The sequence below is a fragment of the Cyprinus carpio genome, chromosome A1, assembly GCF_018340385.1.
Source record: "Cyprinus carpio isolate SPL01 chromosome A1, ASM1834038v1, whole genome shotgun sequence".
Taxonomy (NCBI): Eukaryota; Metazoa; Chordata; class Actinopteri; order Cypriniformes; family Cyprinidae; genus Cyprinus; species Cyprinus carpio.
In genome coordinates, this window is record NC_056572.1 from 6,823,936 (window position 1) to 6,847,746 (window position 23,811).

Below are 23,811 nucleotides of genomic sequence, written 5' to 3' on the forward strand. Positions count from 1 at the left end.
ACAACATAATAATAATAATCAATAAGTGAATAAAAATAAGTACCTTTTGTATCCCATATGAAACTCCACAGCATTACTTATTACGCAATGACAAAAAAAACTAAGCCTTTCCGAGACGTTCTAAAAAGAGATCTGAAACTTTTTTTTTTCAGTGTGACTTTCGAGCATGTATGTTTCTGTCTGATTGGGGGCGCATGGCACCGTGTTTCAGAAGCTTTTCCTTTTCCACTGGCTCTCAACTCTCCATGTGGTGTGCAGAAGGGGGAACCAATCAGCGCTCAACAGGGCGGAGCGGGTGGGACGCTCAATTCAACTTCAAATTCAGCCCTCTACAAATTATTATTATTCCAGAGAAGAGAAACTCGAGCGGCTCATTCAAAGCATTTTAAAGAAGTGTCAGTTTCACTTGCATCCGACTACATCTGCCTGACAGGAGCTTTGTTGCAGGTTATTTATTTTGTTCATCTTCGGTCCGGGCAGCAGGTGTTCGGTGACCGCAACAGAGCTCAGTTCTCTTCGTTTGATGCATTCATACAGCCAAACCTCACTGCAAGAGCGTTAGGTGAGGACTTTAATTTTATTTTCCAAAGTTAAGATTTACATCAATTCACTGCAAAACCGAACTTTAAGGAGTAACTGCCGGAACAGAGCTCAACAATTGATAAAGGTGAGGAGGCTGTTGTATAATGCGTTTACCATTGCCATGGTGTGGAACTTGGAACGTTCACTGATCTCAAGAGTCGGATCTTTTTAGTGAATCAAAAACATGCAGCGCGAATAGTGTGGTCAAACGATTTCTTAGCCTACTTGGTCTTTTTAGTGAATCAGTTATGTATCAGTCAGGTCTGGAATAATTTGTCTCATACATGTTTAGTTAAGTTTGTTAGAGTATCTAATTACGTTTTACGAATGAAATCATATTACACCGTTCGTAATTTGAATAGCTACTCATGACTCCTGCCTTTTCTGTTCACAGGTGTTTATTCCTTTACAGGATTTATACTGGACGCTCTTGGTTCTTTTTGCGTCTTGGTTAACCTGTTGGATAGATAAAGTCTTCTGGGTTACATTACACTTAACCAGATACACTTAATCAAACAATATTTCCCGAGGTCTGCTCCAAATGGATAAAGGCACATCTAATGAGCACCGATATGGATTGTAAGGGATTCTTCAAGTCGCTTAATGCCGTGAAAATGCTCGAAATGATCGGGTAGATAATCCGACTGCGAACAGCCTACGTCAAAACAACGTGGTTTTACAGGAGATATTGGCGCTCTAAGCGGATAAATTAAATCCGGTACACTCAAACGTATTAAAACTTAACTGGAATCAATACTGAAACATCATGAGCCGTCTCGGGACACAGAAAAGCGGCTCGCGATTAGAGAAGGGATGTTCACGGAGCGTGTCGTTAATTTTGGAGCAGCGTACGGAGACTTGGTCTTTTTGGTTTGAAGGTGTCGTTTTTTTCAGTGCTAAATGCGCGGACGAGGTTGAGAGCTTCCCGAAAGCCGTGAGACATGAAAGTAAAGCGACAGGGAAAGTCGCGGACTCGGAGCTGAACTCTCCCGCGTGTGGGGTGAATGAGAATCGCCTTGTAAATGCGGTGAAGCAGAGCGCGCACTTTCGGCTTTTCTCAAAAACCTCCACATCTGCCGAGGTTATAGATTCCAGCTTTAGCGGGGGTCAGAGCCCTCTTACCAAGGGCAAAGTTAAAGGGATTATTCTCCGCCAAGGAAATACAAGGAAGGCGATGACGAGGAAAGCGAAGTGCGGGATGTGGGGTTGGATTTTTGCCCTTGTGTTCTTCTGGAATACCCACATGTTGCGCGCTCAAGGTAAGTGAGTTGTGTAGCATAAAACGAGTTTGGGTGACTTTTCATTTTATCCAGGGTTTAAAACATTATTTTGACAAGTAAATATTTTACCAAGACCTTTTAAGTTATTTTTAAGTGGATTATAATGATGCCATTACATGTTTAAATCCATGAATAAAAATGTAGTTGTAACATGATTGTTAATTGTTATTTAAAAATAAGGCAAATGTAACATTTAGTGCTCTTAAGGGTGTCAGAGAACCTGAAAGAGAAGAGAATAGGGGGCAGAGAGAAAAAAGAGGGACATAACCTAGAGAGAATGAGACTGGGATGGATTGAAATTAAAAGAGAGACAGATTTGGGGGACATGGAAAGAGAGATGAACAGATAGCGTGAGGGACATGGCGAGAGAGGGGTGGGTGATCGTACCCGTGTATGTCTCAACAAAAGCAGTAAAGGTCATATGCTGTCAACATGCACATTTTCTCAGGTCACACACGTCGTATTGACTGACCGTCAAACTGACAAGTAGAGGGAGCAGGATGCATGAATTTACAAAGTGCATGTGTGTGAAGGGAAAGGGTGTGAAGGAAAGGATGCTGACACACTCTAAGATTGAAAATTATGATTCAGAGCAGAATTCAGTTAAGCCTTGACTGGAATCGGCTTCATCAGGCTGTAGACTGTATACGGTGCCAGCTGGGTCGCTCTGGTACCCGGCAGGCTGTTTTGCAAGGGGGGCGGGGGGGTGTTACTGATTGTATTAGGATTTTTCAAAGCACAACACAGCTTTTGCGTGCCACACGTGGGAGCATCTCAGTCTTTAAAATGGCAGCAAGATTAAAAGATTCAAAAGTGATTGTATTGCAAGCGACGCCTCACCGTATTAAACGCATTTGGCATGGAGATGCCGTGGGCTTTTCATTGTTGGGGCTGTGAAATCCATCTCTCTTTCTTTTGGAGGTTGCATTAATGCAGACGCATGAAAGCATTCGACTCAAAACAGTTCACAAGAACACCCACTCCTGTGACTTTTCTTTAGCATTGGTGGCTGGCACTTTTTTCCTCTCTCACTTTCTTTGCATGCTTGCAGACTCAGCTTTCTCCCCTGGTTAATGTCAAGGTCTCGCTATGGCTTTGGATGTGGCCCAAACCCCAACCTTAAGGAGGTCAGAAGGTTATTGATCACATCCCATCAGGCAAATGGCAGAAACGGAGTCATCCTGCTTTGTCAAGCATCATACTAGTTTGATTCCATGCAGTGCAGACATCAGTTTTCCCTAATCAAGCTTATTCTTTCAAAACCTGAAATCTCTTAAGGATTTGTGTTTGTCATCATTCAAAGCTTCACTTTTGAAGAAATTAAAAATATTTTATTCAAAAGTTATATTTAAAACAGGCCAATTGCAAGAAAAAGTCCAATGTAAGATCAACTTCTAAATCAATGTCAAGGTCTGCTCATGGTAAGAATTTGGAGCCTATTATAGACAAAGGTGCAAACCATTAATATTATATTCGCAACAAGTATGAAGCAGCATTTCAACATGATATAACACTAATCTGAAGGTAAACATTTAGTTTTTTTATGAGCATTGCCCTCCTAAGAGCTGTTTATCTGAGACCAGAATTTTGACAGTAATAGAAAACCTGGAAATGCTAAGAAATTGTAAAATAATTATACATTTCATGTTATTATATAAATGTCACTCCAAATCTTAAGCATTTAATCTTTAAGAAAGTGCTATTTTATCCAGTAAATGATACAGTAATTCCAAGCATTGACTTATAAGAGACATACAATTTTAGAAATTCATTCAAGTCAAGTTGTTGGAACCCAGTTTGACACTTGCTGTTCCATGCAGTTTAATTAGAGCCGGTTTCATCCGGTTCCCTTTCAGTCGGTCACTCTTGACGTCACGTCGGTTGACCGACGAATTGAGATCCCAATTCGTCGGTCATCTTACGTAACGTCTACGTTCCCTCCTTTAGGGAACGAGGGTTACATACATAGCCAAGACGTTTTCCTGTCATGAAACTGTTAATAATACAAGGTATGCCATGGTATTTACTTCCCTTTTCCCTATAAAAAAGACCAATGCCAAATTAATAGTGAATGAAGAATGCCACTGTACATAAAACATGCATCAACAGTTGTCTTTGTGGGTTTTCTTTTAATCCTAAACAGATTTTTTAAAATACTTCAGTCCCAAATGCTGAAACTTTTGAGAACTGTCACGTCATCCCAAGTTGTTTGGCTGTGCTCTCTGTATTTATAACTCTTACCAGGCATGTCAGTACTGAGTGGCTTTCTGTGTGTATGCTCTCAATGCACGTCAGTGATGAATGTTTGCATTCGAACGCGCTGACATCTTGATGCACCACTGAGGTCCCTCAGAGAATCAGATGAAGAAGAGAGGTGCAAGAGAGATGGGATGAGAGAAGAGATGTGGGCTGAAACAAGCAGAGAGGGTGCAGATGTTAAAGAGGAGTGGAGCGTGAAAAGGAGGAAGCAGTGCATAAAGAAAAAAAAGGAAAGAAAGATGGGATGGGATGGGATGGGATGGTAATTTTGGATGGGTAGATCTCTATGGAGGAGAGCACTGGCATCTCTTTACCATGCTCTTCCTTCACATCCATCACAAGAGACAGTTTTAGGGTCACTGGGATGTGTATCAAATCAAAAAGGAAAGAAAAGCCTGTGCATTAGCTAAAGCAGAGGAAGAGAGGAGAGAAAAAGTGAAGTGGAGGAGAACATAATGATGGAGGAAGGCAAAAAACCAAGACAGAGAGAGAGTGTAGGCATGATAGAATGAAATCAAGATTGACGTGATTGCTTGCCTGTGTGTGTGTATGTCCGTGTGCGCGGGCCTTGGTCCTGGCAGGGTCGCTACGGAATGAAAACTGCTCCTTGTGTCTGAAGCCTCTCTCTGTGCCGCTCTGGTCAGATGGGCTTTTGATCCCGGATGACAAACTCCTGCAGGGGCTGAATAAGAACTGCTCAGAATTATACCCAGTGCCACACTCCAGCACATACTGCACCCTTCCCACAATGCCCTGCCATGTTCCCACTGGCACAGTCAAGCACCATACTGCTTTCCAACACTTAATGAAACACAGTTGCCATAAATATTCAAACCAATCCTCTATGCTTCACTCTACGGTCAGGCTGGTTGTTTATCTAGACAAAGTAAATCAAGACTCAGTGGTGTTTACTGAAGAAAACTATTATTATTGTTCAAACAAAAGCTTGGAACTTTGATATATAGCATATCCAGGACTGTTCATGTTACAGATATGGATGATACCTCAAATCATGTGGCTTGTTTAGGAGATTGTTTTTAGCATTAGGCATTGTCTGTGAAAATGTCCAATTAACTTTTTTTTTTTTTTTTTTTTTTTTTATGGAATTTGATTTTTTTTTAGATGATTAAAATTCTGGATGGTATTTAAGGTAGGTTAATTAAATGTGTATTTTTCACTCTTCTTATTCGTCTTCCTGAACAAATTTTTCATAGTGATAAGGTGTTGACGAAAAATAGTAACGATTAGACATTGTTAGAGCAAAATTCCCATTCCAAATTTTCATCGAAGGAAGGGCATTTTCTCAAGAAAATGTAAAAAATCTTTCTAGGATGAGCTTAATAAAATGGCTCAGACGCTTAAAGGCGCATTATGTAGTCTAATTAAATGTGTATTTTTTTGATGATTTCATTTGTTGCCCTGAACAACGATGGCATTAGCCTCTCTACTGCCACCTTCGTTGCAACATAACTTGACCCTGACAGGAAAATGGGTTCATGTGATTAACCCAAAATGTTCGTCAACTTGAATTGCAAGACGTGGATGGTCATGTGTTCTCAACATGGAGGCCACCATGAAGGGGCAACCTGAATAAACTACTTGAACTGCTTGAATCATCTCATGTAACTTGACCTCATAAACATATTTGTCAAAAATACTGTTTATTTCTTTAGTTGAGTAATACTCAAAAATTTTGGTAAAAAATTCAAATAGCAAAAGAAATAGATTTTCGGTCTGGGCTGGAATGGTTCTATAGGGTCAAACTTATCTATTGGAACCGTGATGTTTAATTTGGTTTAATAAACTTTTCTGACAACGAAACTATTTCATGAATATGACGTGGATAAGCTACAACAGATAAACATGTCAGCAGTGTGAATGATGCTTTATTAATATTTTCTGACAACGAAACTATTTCATGAATATGACGTGGATAAGCTACAAGCCAAAGAGCTTTAATATGACTTGTTTTTAGTACCAAAACGTTATTTTCAGTTTTTGGTCTCAGCTAAATGTAAAACTTGAATTTCTTTTTTGGTAAAAAACTAAACATGTGCATTTGTTTTACTTCTAATTTACATCTAGCCCGTCTTGGCTCTCTTCTCTGCATTGTTTCTCTGCTCATTTCATGAATATGACGTGGATAAGCTACAACAGATAAACATGTCAGCAGTGTGAACGATGCTCATTTACCTTCTTTTACCATGTGTGACTGTGTGTGTGTTTACGCATGAGTGCAGCAGTAGTATCGGGACCGAAAAGCCGTTGTGCCTTTATTGTTCCTTGTATTGTCCGGTTGTAGACCCATCCCTCCCCCAGTCATGACCAAGACTGTGACATTAACCAAAGCCTTTGTGTCTCTTTTATTCTAAAGTGGCCAAATGAGTATAGACCTTTTAATTTCTGTAGTAACTGAAGTAATTTAATTGGTTTACTGCTAACCACTTTTTATTATAGTAATCATCCTGAATGATTAGGAAAAAATAACTTTAATAGTTTGCTGACAGGTGGTCCATTACGAACAATATAACTGCTCATATTCACTGTGAAGAATTAAAGAGCTAGAGGAAATGCTTGGCAATAAACACTTGGATTTAATTCGCTCTGCCTGTCTGAACACATCTGCCTTCCGCATTTAAGTATTATCAGGCTATCATTACATGCACGAGACATGCTCGATGTCCTGTCTTTCCACCCCCTCTTTCTCTCTTCAACCGAAAGTTAGCACATTTATTGGCATGACAGTAATGAATCTTATTTAGAATAAGATCAAAGGGAGACGACATAACATTTTCACACAGAGCAATTTTGATTTGATTTTACATGTGAAACGCTTTTTAACCCCCCCCCAACTGACATCCTCAAAGAATTTTTGCCGAAATCGTCTACAGCTGTTTCTTCTTTCTTTCTCTATTTCTTTCTTTCTTTTTCTCTCTTGTTGATGCCTGTAGCATTGACTTTGAGTCAAAGCATTGGCTTTTGGACAGAGGCCTTTCCATCGTTACTAATCAGCTTTCACACCAATAGATTTTTTTCTTCTGCATTCATAAATGATGAGATTAGCACATCTTTGTTATCAAAATATTACATATTCAAGTGCCTACTTTGGCAGTGAACTTAAGCAGTACCTCAGAAGCTCACATTTCATATTATGCAGGATTTTACAAGTGCCATATTAACATCTTTTCAATTTCTGCTTGTCACTGAGTGAGTTTATCAGTTATGCAGGATTAGTCCGTGAGAACTACTGTAGTTTATTATCTGAATTGGCATTATTTCAGTGACACGCACTACTTGAACTGGAAGCTCATTAATTAAAAATTAATTAAAAAGAAATTTAGGGCAAACTGACATGTCGCTTTACACAGTCAGCTAAAATGCTGATGAGCAAATGAAATGTGTTTTTATTTTATTGTCTCTTTTCTCATAGTCAGGGCCTCTGATGATTGGAATAGGAGAGGCCTGTAAGTATTTGCTCCAAATTTGAAGAAATGAAAGTGTTGCTTTATTTGACTATGATGAAATGTGACCTGTGCTCGTTTCTAAAAGATGAGTTTTGCTCTGGCTTTTTAAAGCTGAGGACCTATGATGCTATAACCAGCATCAAAGTTTACTCACTTAATTGAAAGAGATTTGTGATTTTACAGTTGCTCACAGGTGAAAGTGTTTACAGTGCCGCCACACGACACGACCGACAAAGCCAATAACAAAGTACCCAAAGATAAACACATCCTTTTATGAATAAAAAGAAGTCAGTGTGATTCTGATCAATAGTTCAGGTGTTTCAATTCTTATTACAGGTGTCAGAGGTTTTAGCCACAGTGTGTGGACAGTTACGCAGGTTTTATTTATTTTTTGTATTTTTTTTTTCAGCTCTGATCCATAACTTAATGCTTACTGCCTTGTTGCTTAGATGCTGCCTTCAGTCGGCATCATGTCATAAAACTTAAAAAGTGACCGATTTGAAAAGCTCTACAGTTGCACAAATTGACTCAACTTGATTGATTGAAATGATTTCCCTAGAGTTTAATATTAGCAAGCTGCTAAGCTAACAGCATGACTAGGCATGAGATGTTTGATAACCTAAAAAGCTACAATATCACAGTTTCACAGTATCACGGTAATGTTGTTACAGCTCTAAAATGTGTTACTTTGAAATGTCTGGGTAAAAAACAAAACAACACAATATATTTTGAGCAACATACAGAATATTTGGAACAGTAGTATTTATTGATTTTTTTTCTTTGATTTGTTTGTGTAATATTTGTTTGGTTGTGTGGTGTTTTTGTGTATTTTGTTTTTTATGGTTGAATTGCTGCTAGAGCTACTGCTGCCCTAAAAAGAAGAAAAATATCACGTTATACACTGATACCGGTAATCGGCCCATGCCTAAGCATGATACTATAATGTGCCTAAATACATGGTATAATCAAATAAGGAGTACAATAATCAATTTCAGTTATACACTAGAGAAATAATTTATGGCCTATAAATATACTATTTCAGTAAGTTGGATTAAATTGATAACTACTAACAGTAAAGACATAATATGTTACAAAACATTTCTAATTCAAAATATTGCTATTCAAATGGTTTTCAAACAGTTTAATTAAATATTAATCAGCAAAATTGTTTCAATTTTGCTGATTAATATTTAATCAGCAAAATTGCACCCCCCCCACCCCCCAAGGTTGGCACAATGCATTCTGGGATTGTATTTCTATGCTATGTGTGACGTAAGCTTTTTTTTTTTTTTAAGAAGTGTAATTGGCAGCATCTAGGTTTTAGAACAGACATAAGTCTTGGTAAAGTTTTTTACTTTAGTAAGGGTTGCATGTGCATACTGTAGTCGTCTTTTCTGTTTGTGCTTGTAGCAGTTGTCAGGGGCAAGGCATCTCTGACCAAGAGATTCCATGAAGGTTTGGAGTGAATGAAACAGACACAAACATCTCCACATTCCAAATGCCAGGTCGTGCAAGGTTTGATGTTAGTGACGCCAAATGGCATGGCAAAGGTTCATGTGTGTCTTTTAACCGACTGTGAAGCACCAATTTTTATATAAGGAAGCAGCTTTTTATAGAAGATTGTGGATGGCAAGTTGAATAACTTCAATTTTTATCCCGTTTAAAATGTAGAATTTTATCAGCTACTTTCATGGTACTTTTATTGTGCTTTTGTTAGAATAGAAAGTCACTGTATCCTTTCATTGTATGGAAAGGAGTAGTGTTAACATGCTTTGGAAATTTATTTTGTGTTGGATGAAACAGAGGAATGAGGGTGACTCTGAAAGCTGTGCACTCCCCCCCCCCCCTTTTCTTTCTTTCTTTCTTTCTTGTTTTGATTAGATTAGACAGATTGATTTCAGTTTGGTGTATGAACTTGTTTTCATTCAGAGATTTTATCTGGACTACTGAACTCATCACTTGACTGTCCTAGAACTGTTGCTGCAGGCCTCAAAGCCAGCCTCCATATCATGTGACGCGGGGGAGTATTTGTATTCAAGAATGAATTTAGAGATAATTTTTAGCATTTATTGGGTACAAACAAACCATAAATATGTTATGAAGCCTATTAATGCTTTATTGCATGAAGGTTGTAGAGAGCAGAGGAAAGGTACTTAATTGTGTAATGGGAAGTTGCATATGATGCAGAGTTCATCTTAACATTTGCAACTGAAAATTTGTTCACAAGCCAGAGTTAGACTTGCTTGTATTGTTAGACTTACTTGTATTGTGTCCATAAAACATGATTTTCTTCAAGAAATAAATGGTCTAATTTGATCAAAATCAGCTGATTTAGCACATGGAGATATGGATTTTGTGTGTGTGAAGGAGAGAAAGACTGTTAGTGTTTAACTTACACAAAACCATCTGGCAGTCAAGAATAGGAGAACATTTGCGCATTCAACTGCCAAATGTTTTTGGAAATATCATATTCTCATGATTGATTTTTCTCCAAATATTAGTCCAAAGGAGAAAAATAAGTGACAAACATATTTTTCAACATGTTTTTTAAATTTTAAGTAGCAAGACAGTTTTTCTCTCACCCAAAAACACACAAAAACACAAGCACACATTAGGGATGCATTAGAGGCCTTGGTGGCTTAGAGAAAGCTTCGAAATGGAGGTTGTTTATCTTCATTTTGCTCCATTGAACATGCACTACTTCCACCATTGCTAGCATGGGACTAAAAGCATTACAATAAACACCCCACCACTTCCACACTCCCCGTCTCTCATTCAAGTGAAATTTATATTTACATTAAGTCATTTAGCGGCTGCTTTCACCCAGAGAAATGCACTTACAACCCTAGAACAAACAATAGACAACCACTAGTTTGTCTGACTACAATAAATACCTTCCCCTCAATTATAATCTCCCTCAAGCAGTCAGTGTTTTAAAATCTCTACATGGTGGTTCATTGGAAATTGTGTTCATTTCATGAAAAAATGAGCTTAAACACCCTTGTTTTATACTCACTTCTAGAGCTTAGAACTGAAGACACACATATAAGGTGTTAAAAAACAGTGGGCCGCCTCTACTGCCTACATAGGATTGGTCAATCAAAGCTTATACAAGTTTATTGAAACATGAAGAATAACCAGTATGTGATTTTTACAAGGTTACTTTGATTATTTAGCATTTTTTAATGGACTGTCCTACTTTTAATTATATTAGATGCAGCAGATTTATTCTTTTTATTCATTAATGGATGTCCATACAAAATTTCACCTGTATTTTTTGGTTTAAATATTAAGCTGAAAATATTCTGTAGTTAATTTCGTAATGTAAAAATTAAAATTGCTCTAATCATTTTGGCAACCATATATATATATATATATATATATATATATATATATATATATATATATATATATATATATATATATATATATATATATATATATATATCTATATATATATATATATAATCTGAAAATTAAGTTTAATAGAGTTTGGCATTAGCATTTTTAATCTAACAATGGTACCTGGTTGCCAGTTTTTCAAGACAGAGAAAGCCCAGTTAACTCAAAGTTTAACTTCATAACCACTGAAAAAAAAAAAGCCAGAGGAAGTCCATATCATCATTGAAATATGTATTGTAATATTTACATAGCAACAAAATGCAATACATTTCCGTGGAGACATTTCATTGTCAGAATTTAGGGGCTTGCTATATGAATGCATACAGAGTGCATGCATTTATATGATCCATGCAACCCCCTAAAGCCCGTCCTGCCTTAGTTGAAATGTATTGCAATTTGTTACTATGAATGATAGGCCTACATATGAAGTAAAAGCAGCATGGTACTGTATCATACTGTCATTTCTCTGATATACAATTTCAACTGCTGACTTGTCTGTTTATATAAAAATTACAATCCATCTTGCCTGTTTTGACTAGCATTTTGGCTGTTGCTTTGTCAAAATACCTACATCTAGATCAAAATCGTGTTAAACCCTCATATATTTTAACAAAAATCGTGGGAAAACCAAGGACTTAGCAAACATGCAATATGATAAGTTTAAAATGCATATCACAAATGGATTTCAGGTAAAATAGTCAACTCTTTTTTTATATTTCCATCACTGAATAAAATGTGAGTATATTTTTAAGTAATTTAATTACAGTTTGAATGAATTTGGCCACATTTTTGGAATTTTGGAACAGCCTTTATGTTAGGAAAGTATGTATGATGCCTTAAAATGCTGTCTAGGCAGCTTGCTAGGTGTTGAAACAGATCCACAGTCTTGGTAATTTCCTGTTGAGGGTACTAGCTTCTGTAGTTACAGCAAATTCTACAATCTGTAAGACAGTCACTTGGGCACAGCAATGAATGAAGCACTCGTGTGTGCTGTGTCAGGTTACATCCATATAAATGACACAAATAAAGAAAGACAGAAAATGAGGGCAAGGAGGAGGGAGGGTGGTGGTTCCTCTGCCTTTGTGAGCTCCAATTTACTGGTCTGAAATATTGTTTTACACATTTCATTGGATACACTCATTCTCACCTTCATGAAACCACACATGGCCAGGATAGCATAGGGTAGCTTATGATCTGACCTTGCTGTTTTGTCAAAAATATATATATTCTCAGGGTTAATGAACAGTATTGTTCACATTAAAATTTGAAGATTTCCCATCTCCTGAATAGGTTTTCTTTTTTCTTTTCTTCTCAAATAAAAAAGAGAGAATCTGCCAAGAAAGTGGTAATGAAACTTCTTGCAGGACAGCTAGAATTTGAAAGAAGCGTTTGAAGATGTCTTGTAAACATCACAGATATTTCCAGTCAACCTGATAGGTGTGTTTAAATAGTAAGATGAAGTATTAAGAAAGGGTTTTCTAGTAATTTTTCAAAAAGTAATTTTTTCACCTTGTAATACAAATTATGTAAAAAGATATCAGCTATTTTACAAGGGCTTCAAACATTGCTCATCAAATCAACAAAGTGCGGTAACTTTTATATTCATAACTATTTAAAGTTACACAGTTTTAATCTGTCACCTTAGCAGCTTTGAGTTTCCACATAAAAGACAGCCACAATGTTTTCATAGTGTTTATTTATTCTGTTTTACTTGAAAGTTTAGTGTGCACAAATTTATTTATTTTCCCTGGTGTGGTTACCTTTTCATCCATTTTTTTAAAAAGTCCATTTGGATTTGTTTGCTTAGCATTGATCAGCCTGTCATCTAACAGCTGAAGATCTAAATGGTTTGTTTGCAGTGGAAAAATGGTTTTGAAAATTCCATCTGTACACAAGTTGCTTCAGAACTTCTGATGTAGTCTATTTTGTCATCTTGATCTCATTTGTACGTTTTCTGGAGCAAATGGGAGAGAGCAGCATGCTTTACAAATGACCTTGCAGTCAAAGATCTGCTGTGGGCAACATGTTGTGGAGTAAGTCAGTAAGAAAATGACTCCAAAGGCGATCAATCCCAGTTATCTTTAGCTTTAACAGCAGATTTTTTCATAGATGTTTTATGGTGGTGTTTTGATTGAACACTGTTGTTGTCGTCTACGAGGAAGCCGGCCCACTTTTCGGCTAGCAGAAGCGAGAAGGTTCAAGTAGTGGAGCCACAAATCAGCACAGTTACTCTATGGTGAATATATTCAGCAATGAGTCACACTTTATTCTAAGCACCAGGGCTGAACACAATACCGCTGTAAACAGTATGTCACTGGAATGGAAATGTGATATTATTTACTGTGTGGCGTAGACTTAAATCTCACAAACCTCCAACCACAATAATGGATTAGATAGAAAATCCCCACTACAGGAGTTTGTTTTGATTAATAAACTTTGAATAGTAAACTTTGACTTTACTTGGCCTTAAGAAACACAAGCAGAATTAAACCATTCTTACGTAAATTGTTGCACTGAATTGAATCTGACAGTTTTATGATGAATATTTGTCAATACAAATATTTTGTAACAATATTTCATGAATGAGGCCCATTGTGTGTTTTTCAGCATTAAAGGGATACTCCACCCCAAAATGAAAATTTTGTCATTAATCACATTGTTCCAAACCCATAAAAGATATTTTGGATGAAAACCAGGAGGCCTGTGACTGTCCCATAGACTGGCAAATAAATAACAGAGTCAAGGTCCATAAAAAGTATGAAAGTTGTCATCAGAATACTCCATCTGCCATCTCTTCTGTATCATCCGTGTCACAAGGATGCACTGTTTTTTTTTTCAAATCAAAGTTAAATACGCATAGAAACAGCGCATCTTTGTGGCACTGATGATACAGAAGAGCACACGCAGCATAAGGTGATATGGAGAGACACAGAGGAGACTGCTTATATTTCATAAAATATGTGGAAAAAATGTTTGCTTTAAACTGAATATATTAAAATATTTGATTTGAAAGGAGATTTTTAGTGAATAATGGCTTAAATTTGGTCTATATTTCAAACAAAGCTATTGTTCTACTTAAGGCTGTCACGATATTAGATTTTTCATATTGCGGTTATCGCTAATACCACTATATCGTCACACATTAAATTAACACGATATCGATAATTGTTGCTTTGAATATCACTGTTATCATCAATACCGGTATATCGAGACACCCCTAGTTCTACTAAAGAAGACTTGGAAATGTATAGAGCACTTTTATGGTGCTTTTTGGAAACATGTTTTTGAAAAAATGAGGAGCTTGGACATTGTGGATATTCATTCTGAACAGTAGCAAATTGTGTAGGTACAATACAGGCTTGCTTTTTTAGGAAAGTAAATGAGAAGGGATAAAGTTGAGGCCTGTGTGTGTGTGTGTTTGTGTGTGTCTGTCTGCTGGTGACTGATACTGGCATAATGGATGAAGCGTAGACCTTAATATGCACAATCAATGCTTAATTGGTATCCGCTGAAAACAAATTATTCCTCCGAAAATTAGTTTTCTGGGTCGGGTCATTATGAAGTAATTAATTCAGCTGTTTAATCGCTTTGTATTTCTGTGGGTTTATTTTTTAAATAATTTTTTTGGACATTTACTGAAATAAATGGTTTAAATTTTCAAACATTGATTGAGTGTGATAGAAAGTTGTTTTGGATGGTTTTGTTTAGGGATGTAACGATTCACTCAACTCATGATTCGATTCTTGATTTTGTTTTCACGATTCGATTCGATTCCATTCACGATTTAAGACAAATTATAATTTTTTTTTTTTTAACAAAAAGGAGATTTAAGACAAATTATATAAATTGCAATGTCGTCTTTTGTTGGTTTTAGTGATTTTTGCTTGGACAAAATTATACATGTTTTATTGTGAAATTGAAATATAACACTATAATAATAATAATATAATAATCTAAATTAGATTGTATAATTTCGAAATTTGAAGCAAAAACAGAATGATTTGGCTTCAGTTTTGTAAAACTATACATAAAAAAATATCTGCATGAAACAAACAGTAGACGAGCTGAACGAGACGCAGATTCAATTTCTGCCAGCAGGTGGTGCTTAAAGCGTTTCCTTGGTTTCCACTGTAAACAAAGTGTGCTACACTTATGAACTTTAATATGCATTATACAAAGGCAAGATGAAAAGAAAAAATACCATCTGAACTTTTCTAAAGACAGTAAGTTCCCCTCAGACATACATTCATATAAACTCCTTCCCCTAATTGAATCGCGATTGTAAAGCATCTCAACCGATTTGAATTGTCACATATTTGAATCGATCTTCAACCGGCTCACGGTTAATCGTTACATCCCTAGTTTTGTTATTTTTGTTTTTGCTATTCTTGGTTTGGAATCCCATTGCCACTAGTTGGTTTACAGCAGAAAATCGATCTTAAAAATGAACTGACTGACCTGCAGAAAACCCCACTTACATTCTCTGTACAATAAATTGACTAAAATTGAGCCTCAACCTCACTGAAATGTCCTTCTGTAAAGACAGCCCCATTTTGAACAGGAAGATGTTGCTTGAATGAAACGTGGTGGGTTGTTATGAAAGTAGCAAGTACCGCATACTGAGGCTTAAACTGTAGTTTAAACCAGTAGCCTAATATTTCACTGTTTTGAGGTTTTTGCTAGCGTGACAGTGACATTAGAGAGATGATAATACAATTTCTGAGTAGATAAATGTAGACAAATTCAAACTCACTTCGTCCCCAATAAGCAACTTAACACAGTATGTTAGGGCTAATTGCTAGGCTATGTCTCTTACCTCTGTTATGTCCCTAAATAGTTATGGTATTTAAATGTTAGCATGCTATAGTATACTAACCTGCTAAATGGACTAACATAGCTGGTCACTAGCTAATGTTTTCAACTTAACCAGAAATACTCCCTTGGTTAGCCAGCCTCACTAAAATGTATTTTTTTGCTGGGTAACAGTAATGATCAGCACCAAACCAGCTGTAACCACCTTAAACTAGCCTGGTCCAACATGGAAATTTATGCTGGTCTAAGGCCGTTTTTTTTTTTTTTTTTAGCAAGATAGACAAGATGAAAGCTCTTTAAATATGTTTAATGTGTATATTGTTAGCTCTTTCAAGAAAATGATAGCTTGTAACAGCATTTAAAATGGCTCATATGACAGCCAACTTGCCTCATCAATGAACGCCCATATGAAACATAGACAACTCTAGGCGGGGGAAACACATATAGCCTGGAATTCAATCAACAACATGTTTAAATGTGTCATACAAAGAATTATGTAATGCACTTATGCTGTGAGGAATCCTATAAACATCCAGCTATAAACTTGTCTTTTTATTGAACAGGTTACATTTAAATTGGACAATTTGTGCCTACGCTCATAAATAAATTGGTCACGTATTTGGTATGCTGTTTTCTCGAGATTGCAGTCCAGATATCTCATTGTTTCTTAGTTGCTTCATGGTACCATTTTTAATTTGTCAGATAACCGTTATAAACAGGTCACCTTGATTGTAACTGATCTCTTAAAATGGAAGAAAACACACACAAACTATTGCTCTCATTATAGTTTCAGACACAGCATCTCAAGCGCCATAAGCCTTTGAAATCAGTTAATTTATTGATTTATTGCTTAATTTATTGCTTAGTATATTGCTTTATTAACTGCTGACTCAGTAAATGAATTAAATATTCTCAAGGGTGATGTTCTCAAGGGTATAAGACACAGAACGAAGAAAAAGACTATATTTTTACAGTATACATGATTAAATTGTCACTCAGCAAGATTTTGATTAAAGTCAACAAGAAATCAAAATTGAGTCTTGTTGCTTTCTGAATGAATGTTTCTAGTTGTATTTTGCATGATTCATTGGTGGATGTTTTTCCAAAGGAAAAAGCTTCATAATCTTTCAGCAAAACATAATAAACTCCTCTAAAATGATTTTCCTTTTTGGTTATTTCATTATTTTTATTAGTATTATTATTATTATTAATAATTATTATTTGTATTATATATATACAATATACTGCTGTTAAAAAGGTTATTTTGAAACCAAATATCAGCTATTTAAGCATTATTTTGGGCAACTGTGGTAATCTGAAAATCTTGTTTTAAAATAAAACTATTAAAGTAATATACTGCATTATGAAAGTAAGTGCACACACTATTTCATGTTGAATTCAGCATCCAGGCCTTCTCTGTGTGATGTGCCAGACATTTCAAAGTCAATCCTGCCCAAACAGTTACTTTTGGAGTCACTCTTTAATGTGTGGGAGCTCATGCATGTTTATTCATGTTTTTGAAATTTTGATGATGTCTCAGATGCTATAATCAGTCCATTGGTTCCATTTCAAAACATCTTTTTATTAAGTGGACTGTGTGTGTGTGTGTGTGTGTGTGTGTGTGTGTGTGTGTGTGTGTGTGTGTGTGTGTGTGTGTGTGTGTGTGTGTGTGTGTGTAAAATGCAGAGAGAGAAAGAGAGCCCCACTAGACCCAGCACCAGGTGTGAGTGCCTCTTTGGCTGATAAATAACCACACACACACAGACGCACTAATTCACTCACTCACCCATCCCTCCATCCAGTGCCTTTATGAAGATAAACACACACACAAAGATCTAACATTGTGTATTATAAGAGGTTATATGATTATCTATCTATCTATCTATCTATCTATCTATCTATCTATCTATCTATCTATCTTTTCCATCTATCTGTCGTTCTGTCTGTCAGTCATTCTAAAGTTCAATCATGCTGATGTTCTATCTATCATCCTATCTATCGTTGTTTACTTTTTACTATAATTAGTTTCCCTATTAATGTCATCATTTTGTTAATTGAGGCTGATTCATGAATGCGTAACACACACAAAACCAATAGGTGGGATTTATCAGATGAACCAATCATATCCAGTCATATATCGAAGGAGGCATTGCCTCCTCTCACTTGATTTTGCCCCATCGAACCCACCACACACTCTGGGGTTCTATAAATTACAGTAAATCTCAGTGGGCTTGATGGAGGCAAGAGAGACGTGGCCTCCTGCTATAACTTCAGCCACTGCTGTTGGACAGTGGTACTTTAGAAAAACAATGTGATTTATATAAGTAATGTCATATTTCGTAATATTTACAATCTATTATTTTTTGTACTATGGATTATTTTCTGATCCAGTTTTTTTAGAAGTCACTTCCTCTTTTGTCTCCTTGGGGAGAACTCCCCTGATATATGTACACATAATGTTTGTCATTAGCAACTGCTTCAGTAAATACTGATCCCCTAATTAGTCAATTTTCAGAAAGAAAAAAAATAATAGACAATAAATAAATTCTTTGAACTTGGATCCCTTTACACACCCCACCGTCTCTTTCTTCATTAAATCAATTATTGTGGATCCATGGTTATAATTGCTGTGTCAGACCAGTGATATTTGGTCGTGTGTTAATTAAACTTTTTGCCCTCACTTGCATAAAGAAATAACAGAGGTGTTAACGGCATTAGCATGCACCCACACAAGCACTCTATTTCAGTAATGTGTCAGCTATGAAATACCCATAACACCACCAATGATTTTTTTTCGATCCTGTACTCGCTCATGTCACTAAAATGTGTTTCATCTGTCTCCCATTAATTTAAGTTCTTCTGTTTTTGGTTTATTTCTGTTTATTTCTGTCACCCTGTCAGATTATGAATTTGATAGCTAATGTAATGAAGGCTGTCAACTGAAGGCGGCAAAATGTGAAGGAGTTTGTTTTTGATGGCCACAAATCTTAAAGATTTAACAAAAGTCTTCTCAGATAAATTAGAGTACAGACAGATGAATGCCATCTGGTGCAAAATGCTCTTTTTGGCTTTAGAGCGAGGCATTAACTGGCACTCTGTCGACAAAATTCAGTTTAGGTCAGCAGTTAAATTAGATTGACTCTAAATTAGCAGGAATATTGCTCTGTTCCAAAACCTAGTGAAGTTGCCTACCTAAACAACATTTTAAGTTAATGAGGAGGATGCTTCAAAAGGTAGCTAGGTGGTTGTAGAATGTATTGCCACAATAGTGGACCAAGTTGATAGAAATGTTAAATAAAATTGCACAGCAATGAAGTACTGAAAAGAATCACTAACATGTTAACTTGCATCATGGTAATACTTGGAATCAATTGTGAGTCTCCTGTGTTCTTGATGTGAGGAATGCCATTTTGTGCAAGCTAGAGTCCCAAATCAGTCGCGTATGAGATTCCATGACATTAGGATGCTGTCTTAGAAGAATTTCTTATTGTAGACAGTATACAAAAAGACTTCTCAGTAGAATTAAATACAGCTAAAATTGTATTTCCTCCAAAAATATTGTATTAAATAGATATTACACACCTGTGCTTTCATAAACGTAACTTGTTTTGCATCCTCACACACTTCCTTCTCTTTTCTCTCTGCCTTCATAATATTTATGGCTGTTTGGTGTATCATCTCGCTCTCTCTCTCTCTCTCTCACACACACACACACACACACACACACACACACACACTCACACACACACACACACACACACACACACACACACACACACACACACACACACACACACACACACACACACACACACAGAAACTTTCTATTAAGTCTTTCAAGCACCTGTTTATTCATATTACCTCTCTAGTAATTAGCATATACTTACATGCAGACCAATTTGTGAACAGCCTTATTATTCACAAATGCAATTAAATAAACATGTGTTGCTCTAATAATGATAATCAGAATTCATTTTCACCATGCTTCATCTCATGAATTAACCATATGCTCAAGCTGGGAGCACTCTTGGTGATTTGTGGTGTTTGATGGTTTATACACATACAGTACATACACGTGTGTTCAATTTGGAACATGCATTCTATGAATATGTTTGAAATTAATTGGCAGCTGCATTATATGAGGAAGTGTAAGACTCATGTATCATATGCAGTTAATTCATCAAGACTTCAGTCTGGAGTCCCAGTGTCCCAGCGCATGCATAAACTATTGTTTTCTTGTCCTTTCACTGTGAGCAACAGAAGCAAGTTTCTTGAGACACAAAGAGAACATTTTCGTTAAATGAGGCGTGAGGCTGACTGATAATGAAATGTATGAATCGTATTTAGTGTACAGTTTGCTTGCACTGGTGCACACGTACATGTCCAGTCAGCCATTTTATTTGCTTCATATGCCTTCTGTGTGGTATGAATAATATTATTTTAAGTACCTGTATTTCTGTGGTTATGAAGTGGAATCATGCCTATGAAGATATTTACTGTATACCAGTGGGTTTTTGTTCACATTTTTGCATTTGCACATGTGGTCATGTAACATATTAAGCCAATTTCATGATTTTTATAGGTTTAAAAAAATTATTGTAAGTTTATTAGACATTTTAAACAGTTTTGACAAATTTTGTGTACATTTTTATTTTTTTTACTTGTGTAAACCTTTTTTTAATTAGGAAAAAATCATGTATAGTCTTAAGTAGGCTGAAGATGTACAACATGTTTTTAAGATACTTGACTTTTTTTATACATTGGATAAAAAGACAAATTGATGGTTTGAAAAAACAGTTTTCTTTTAGTTTTGATATCATATGACAATTATTTTCTGATATTATATGATAAATTATTATAAGATAAAATAGGCCTATTATCTATCAGTTTTCCTCCTCCTGATTTGGATTAAATATTCCATCAGCTCAGAAGATTAATTTGTGATTGAGGGCTTTGATGGTAGTTGTGGAACCAGGGACCTGCATGCAAAGCCTGATGGGGAGAGAGGGAGGGGGAAACTTTCAGAGACGCTCCAAGTGTTTGTTTTTGAGAACTTCCAAACTAGGACATCTCTGTGCTTCTAGTTCAGCTCTCCGGAGAGCTTCCAGAGAATGTTAAACATGTCAATTTACCTCAGTATTGGAAGTCAGTGGTTTTCCTGAATTTTGCTGTCTCATTTATATTGGACTCTGGTTTGGGGTTGATTAATTTTAAGTAATGGAAATTTGTTAACAGAATGTATTTGTCCCTAACCATCACTGTACGGATGTCACGGTTTGGTTTATGAAGTGAGACGACAAAGACAGTCAGTCATGGGCAATCCATGGTACCGTTACACCTTTAGTAAATGTACATGACAATGTCAATGACAAATACCTATATAGACTACTAGTGGTGGTTCATCAAAGGCAATAGTAGCAAAGCTTCCTTTGATTAAAAAAGGGGTGGGGGGGGGGTGGGGGGGGTTGATAATTGAATTGTGTAATAGATTTTTTGTCAATTTTGTTAAAAGGTCTATGAACACAGTGCTGCCATCTTTTACTAAAACCTAGAAATGTAATTTCTTTGATCTGGCCGCTAATTAATTTGCTATCTGGACATGCACACAGGTGCTGTGAAAGTGGCCCAAAGCAGTCAGCTAGATTAATTTGGGGTGTAGAATCCCTTGATATCAAAACTAGCAAATTAGCACCTTAGTAATGAGCATTTTAGTACTCAATCTCAGGCCATCCAAGATGTAAATGAGTTTGTTTCTTCATCAGAATAGATTTGGAGAAATTTAGCATAACATCACTTGTTCCCCAATGGATGCTCTGCAGTGAACATGTGCTGTCAGAATGAGAGTCCAGAGAGCTGATAAAAACATCACAATAATCCACACAACTCCTGTCCATCAATTAATGTCTTGGGTAGCGAAAAGCTTAGTGTTTGTAAGAAACAAATTGAGATTGGAAGATAACAGATAGAGAGTGTCAGTGCAGTTCACTGGTTCACGGTTGCTAAGGTTTCCTGGAATTCTTAAACTTGATCATTCTGAAAGGTAATTACACACCTCTCCTCAGCAAGTCCCACAGTTTAAGGTCTCATTAGTGTTCCTAGCGTAAACTGTACAATTAATTATTCACAAATTTTAATCTGGCAAAATTCCATTCACAGTTAGCAAGCTAATCCAAGAGTCATGATGATCAGCTGTTTGACAGCTTATCCCCTGCTTGCCTTCCTGGTCTTTGATTGTGTATTTGTGGACAAAACGCACGCAACGCCATATAGCCTGCAGACTCATTAAAGTAATTATGCAAGTGCTTTGTTTACAGAGCATCTAATTGTAATTACAGTGTTTACAGTGTTGCACTGATTACAATATCTTTCATTTGTTTATGTCACATATCTGTCCCTCTTTCACCGTATGAGCTCAATTGCAATACATACAAGAAGGTTTTTGCTTGTCATGTTTGGTTTGGTTTTACATATTCGTTGTGCGCTCACGCTTGTACATGTGTTTGTGATTAAAGTAGGTCGAGGTTTACAGTGCTCAATTCATTTTCTCAATTCATTTTGAGAGAATTCATATTAAGAGTGCTCAGTGCAAGATTGAGATCCTCTTAAGAATCCGAGAATTTCACTAATGACCTTTTTCATCCCCAACACACACACACACATAAACACACACACACACACACAGATGAGAGAGAGAGAACATCCATCAAGTTTAATTGCACTGGCTTAAGCTTGTCACATGCATTTGTAAGCATTTATAATGGAAGGGAAAATATGGGATAAATGAACTAAGCAAAAGTTTTGTTTGGGGGATGTGACAGCAATCTTATATCATATCATATTTATAATAAACAAATGATTAATCTCTAATTTGTAAAATAGCTTACAGTATGTATGTAATGCAACATTATATAATGGATAAAAACAGGCATAAAATATGTAAAAAATTGCTCATAATAAATTCTGATTGGGTGTGCCATAAAAGTGATAAATACACACTCGTGACCTTACATCTGTTGATCCTCCATTAAACTTTTTTTGCTCTGACAAGCTTTAAAGAATGTCCCATTTGAATGAACTGAAATTTTCAGTAAAATATTCTCAAAATTATAAAAATTGAATTACAGCATACAAGTCATATAAGTGATTACAACTTATGACGTTAATGACATGAATGTTACATTAAGTTTCATTAAGACTTAAATCAATAAAAAAAAATAAACATCAACTGATAAAATAATTAACATTAATTTACTTTGACGTGACGTGACGTGACGTGACATACAGCCAAGTATGGTGACCCATACTCAGAATTCGTGCTCTGCATTTAACCCATCCAAAGTGCACACACACAGCAGTGAACACACACACACACCGTGAACACACACCCAGAGCAGTGGGCAACCATTTATGCTGCGGCGCCTGGGGAGCAGTTGGGGTTCGGTGCCTTGCTCAAGGGCACCTCAGTCGTGGTATTGCCGGCCCGAGACCCACAACCTTAGGGTTAGGAGTCAAACTCTCTAACCACTAGGCCACGACTTCTCCTTCCCCCTTTGAAGCAGATGTAAGCGGTCTTTACTTAACATTATTTTTGTTTAATTACGAATTGGGACTGATGCATAGTTTAATCCATGACATGAACTTCTCAAGATTATTTATTTATTTCATTTAATAAAAGGAAAAAACTATTTGTTTATTTTCTCTCTCAGTACCCAGCAATGTTTTACCATATTTTTGGATAATTAATTAATTTATTATTATTATTATTATTATTATTATTATTGACTGGTTTGATATAATTTCTGCTCTGAATTTTTAGCCCTTATGTGTAGTAATGTTGAACACAAAAGTGTGAGATGAGGAGGGCTTGATGTTTGACAAGAAAGAAAAGGAACTGAAAAAAATAAAAAACCGTAAGAGGAGAAAACACATTATAACTGTAATAAAACCCACAGCAAGCATTTGTCTTGGGAATGATGCTTCCGTGCATCGCATCATCTGTTGGGGTAACACTT

The 23,811-nt window shown here is 36.3% G+C and overlaps 1 protein-coding gene across 1 annotated transcript in view; it reads left to right on the forward strand.

The window, feature by feature from the left end:
• Nucleotides 1–232: 232 nt before the first annotated feature.
• Nucleotides 233–23,811, forward strand: part of LOC109061405 (protein sidekick-1-like) — a 206,867-nt gene continuing 183,288 nt past the window's right edge. Inside the window, 2 exon segments of the mRNA XM_042729635.1 lie at nucleotides 233–667; nucleotides 977–1,841. Of these exon segments, the coding sequence (XP_042585569.1) occupies nucleotides 1,349–1,841 (493 nt within the window). The 5' untranslated portion in view covers nucleotides 233–667; nucleotides 977–1,348.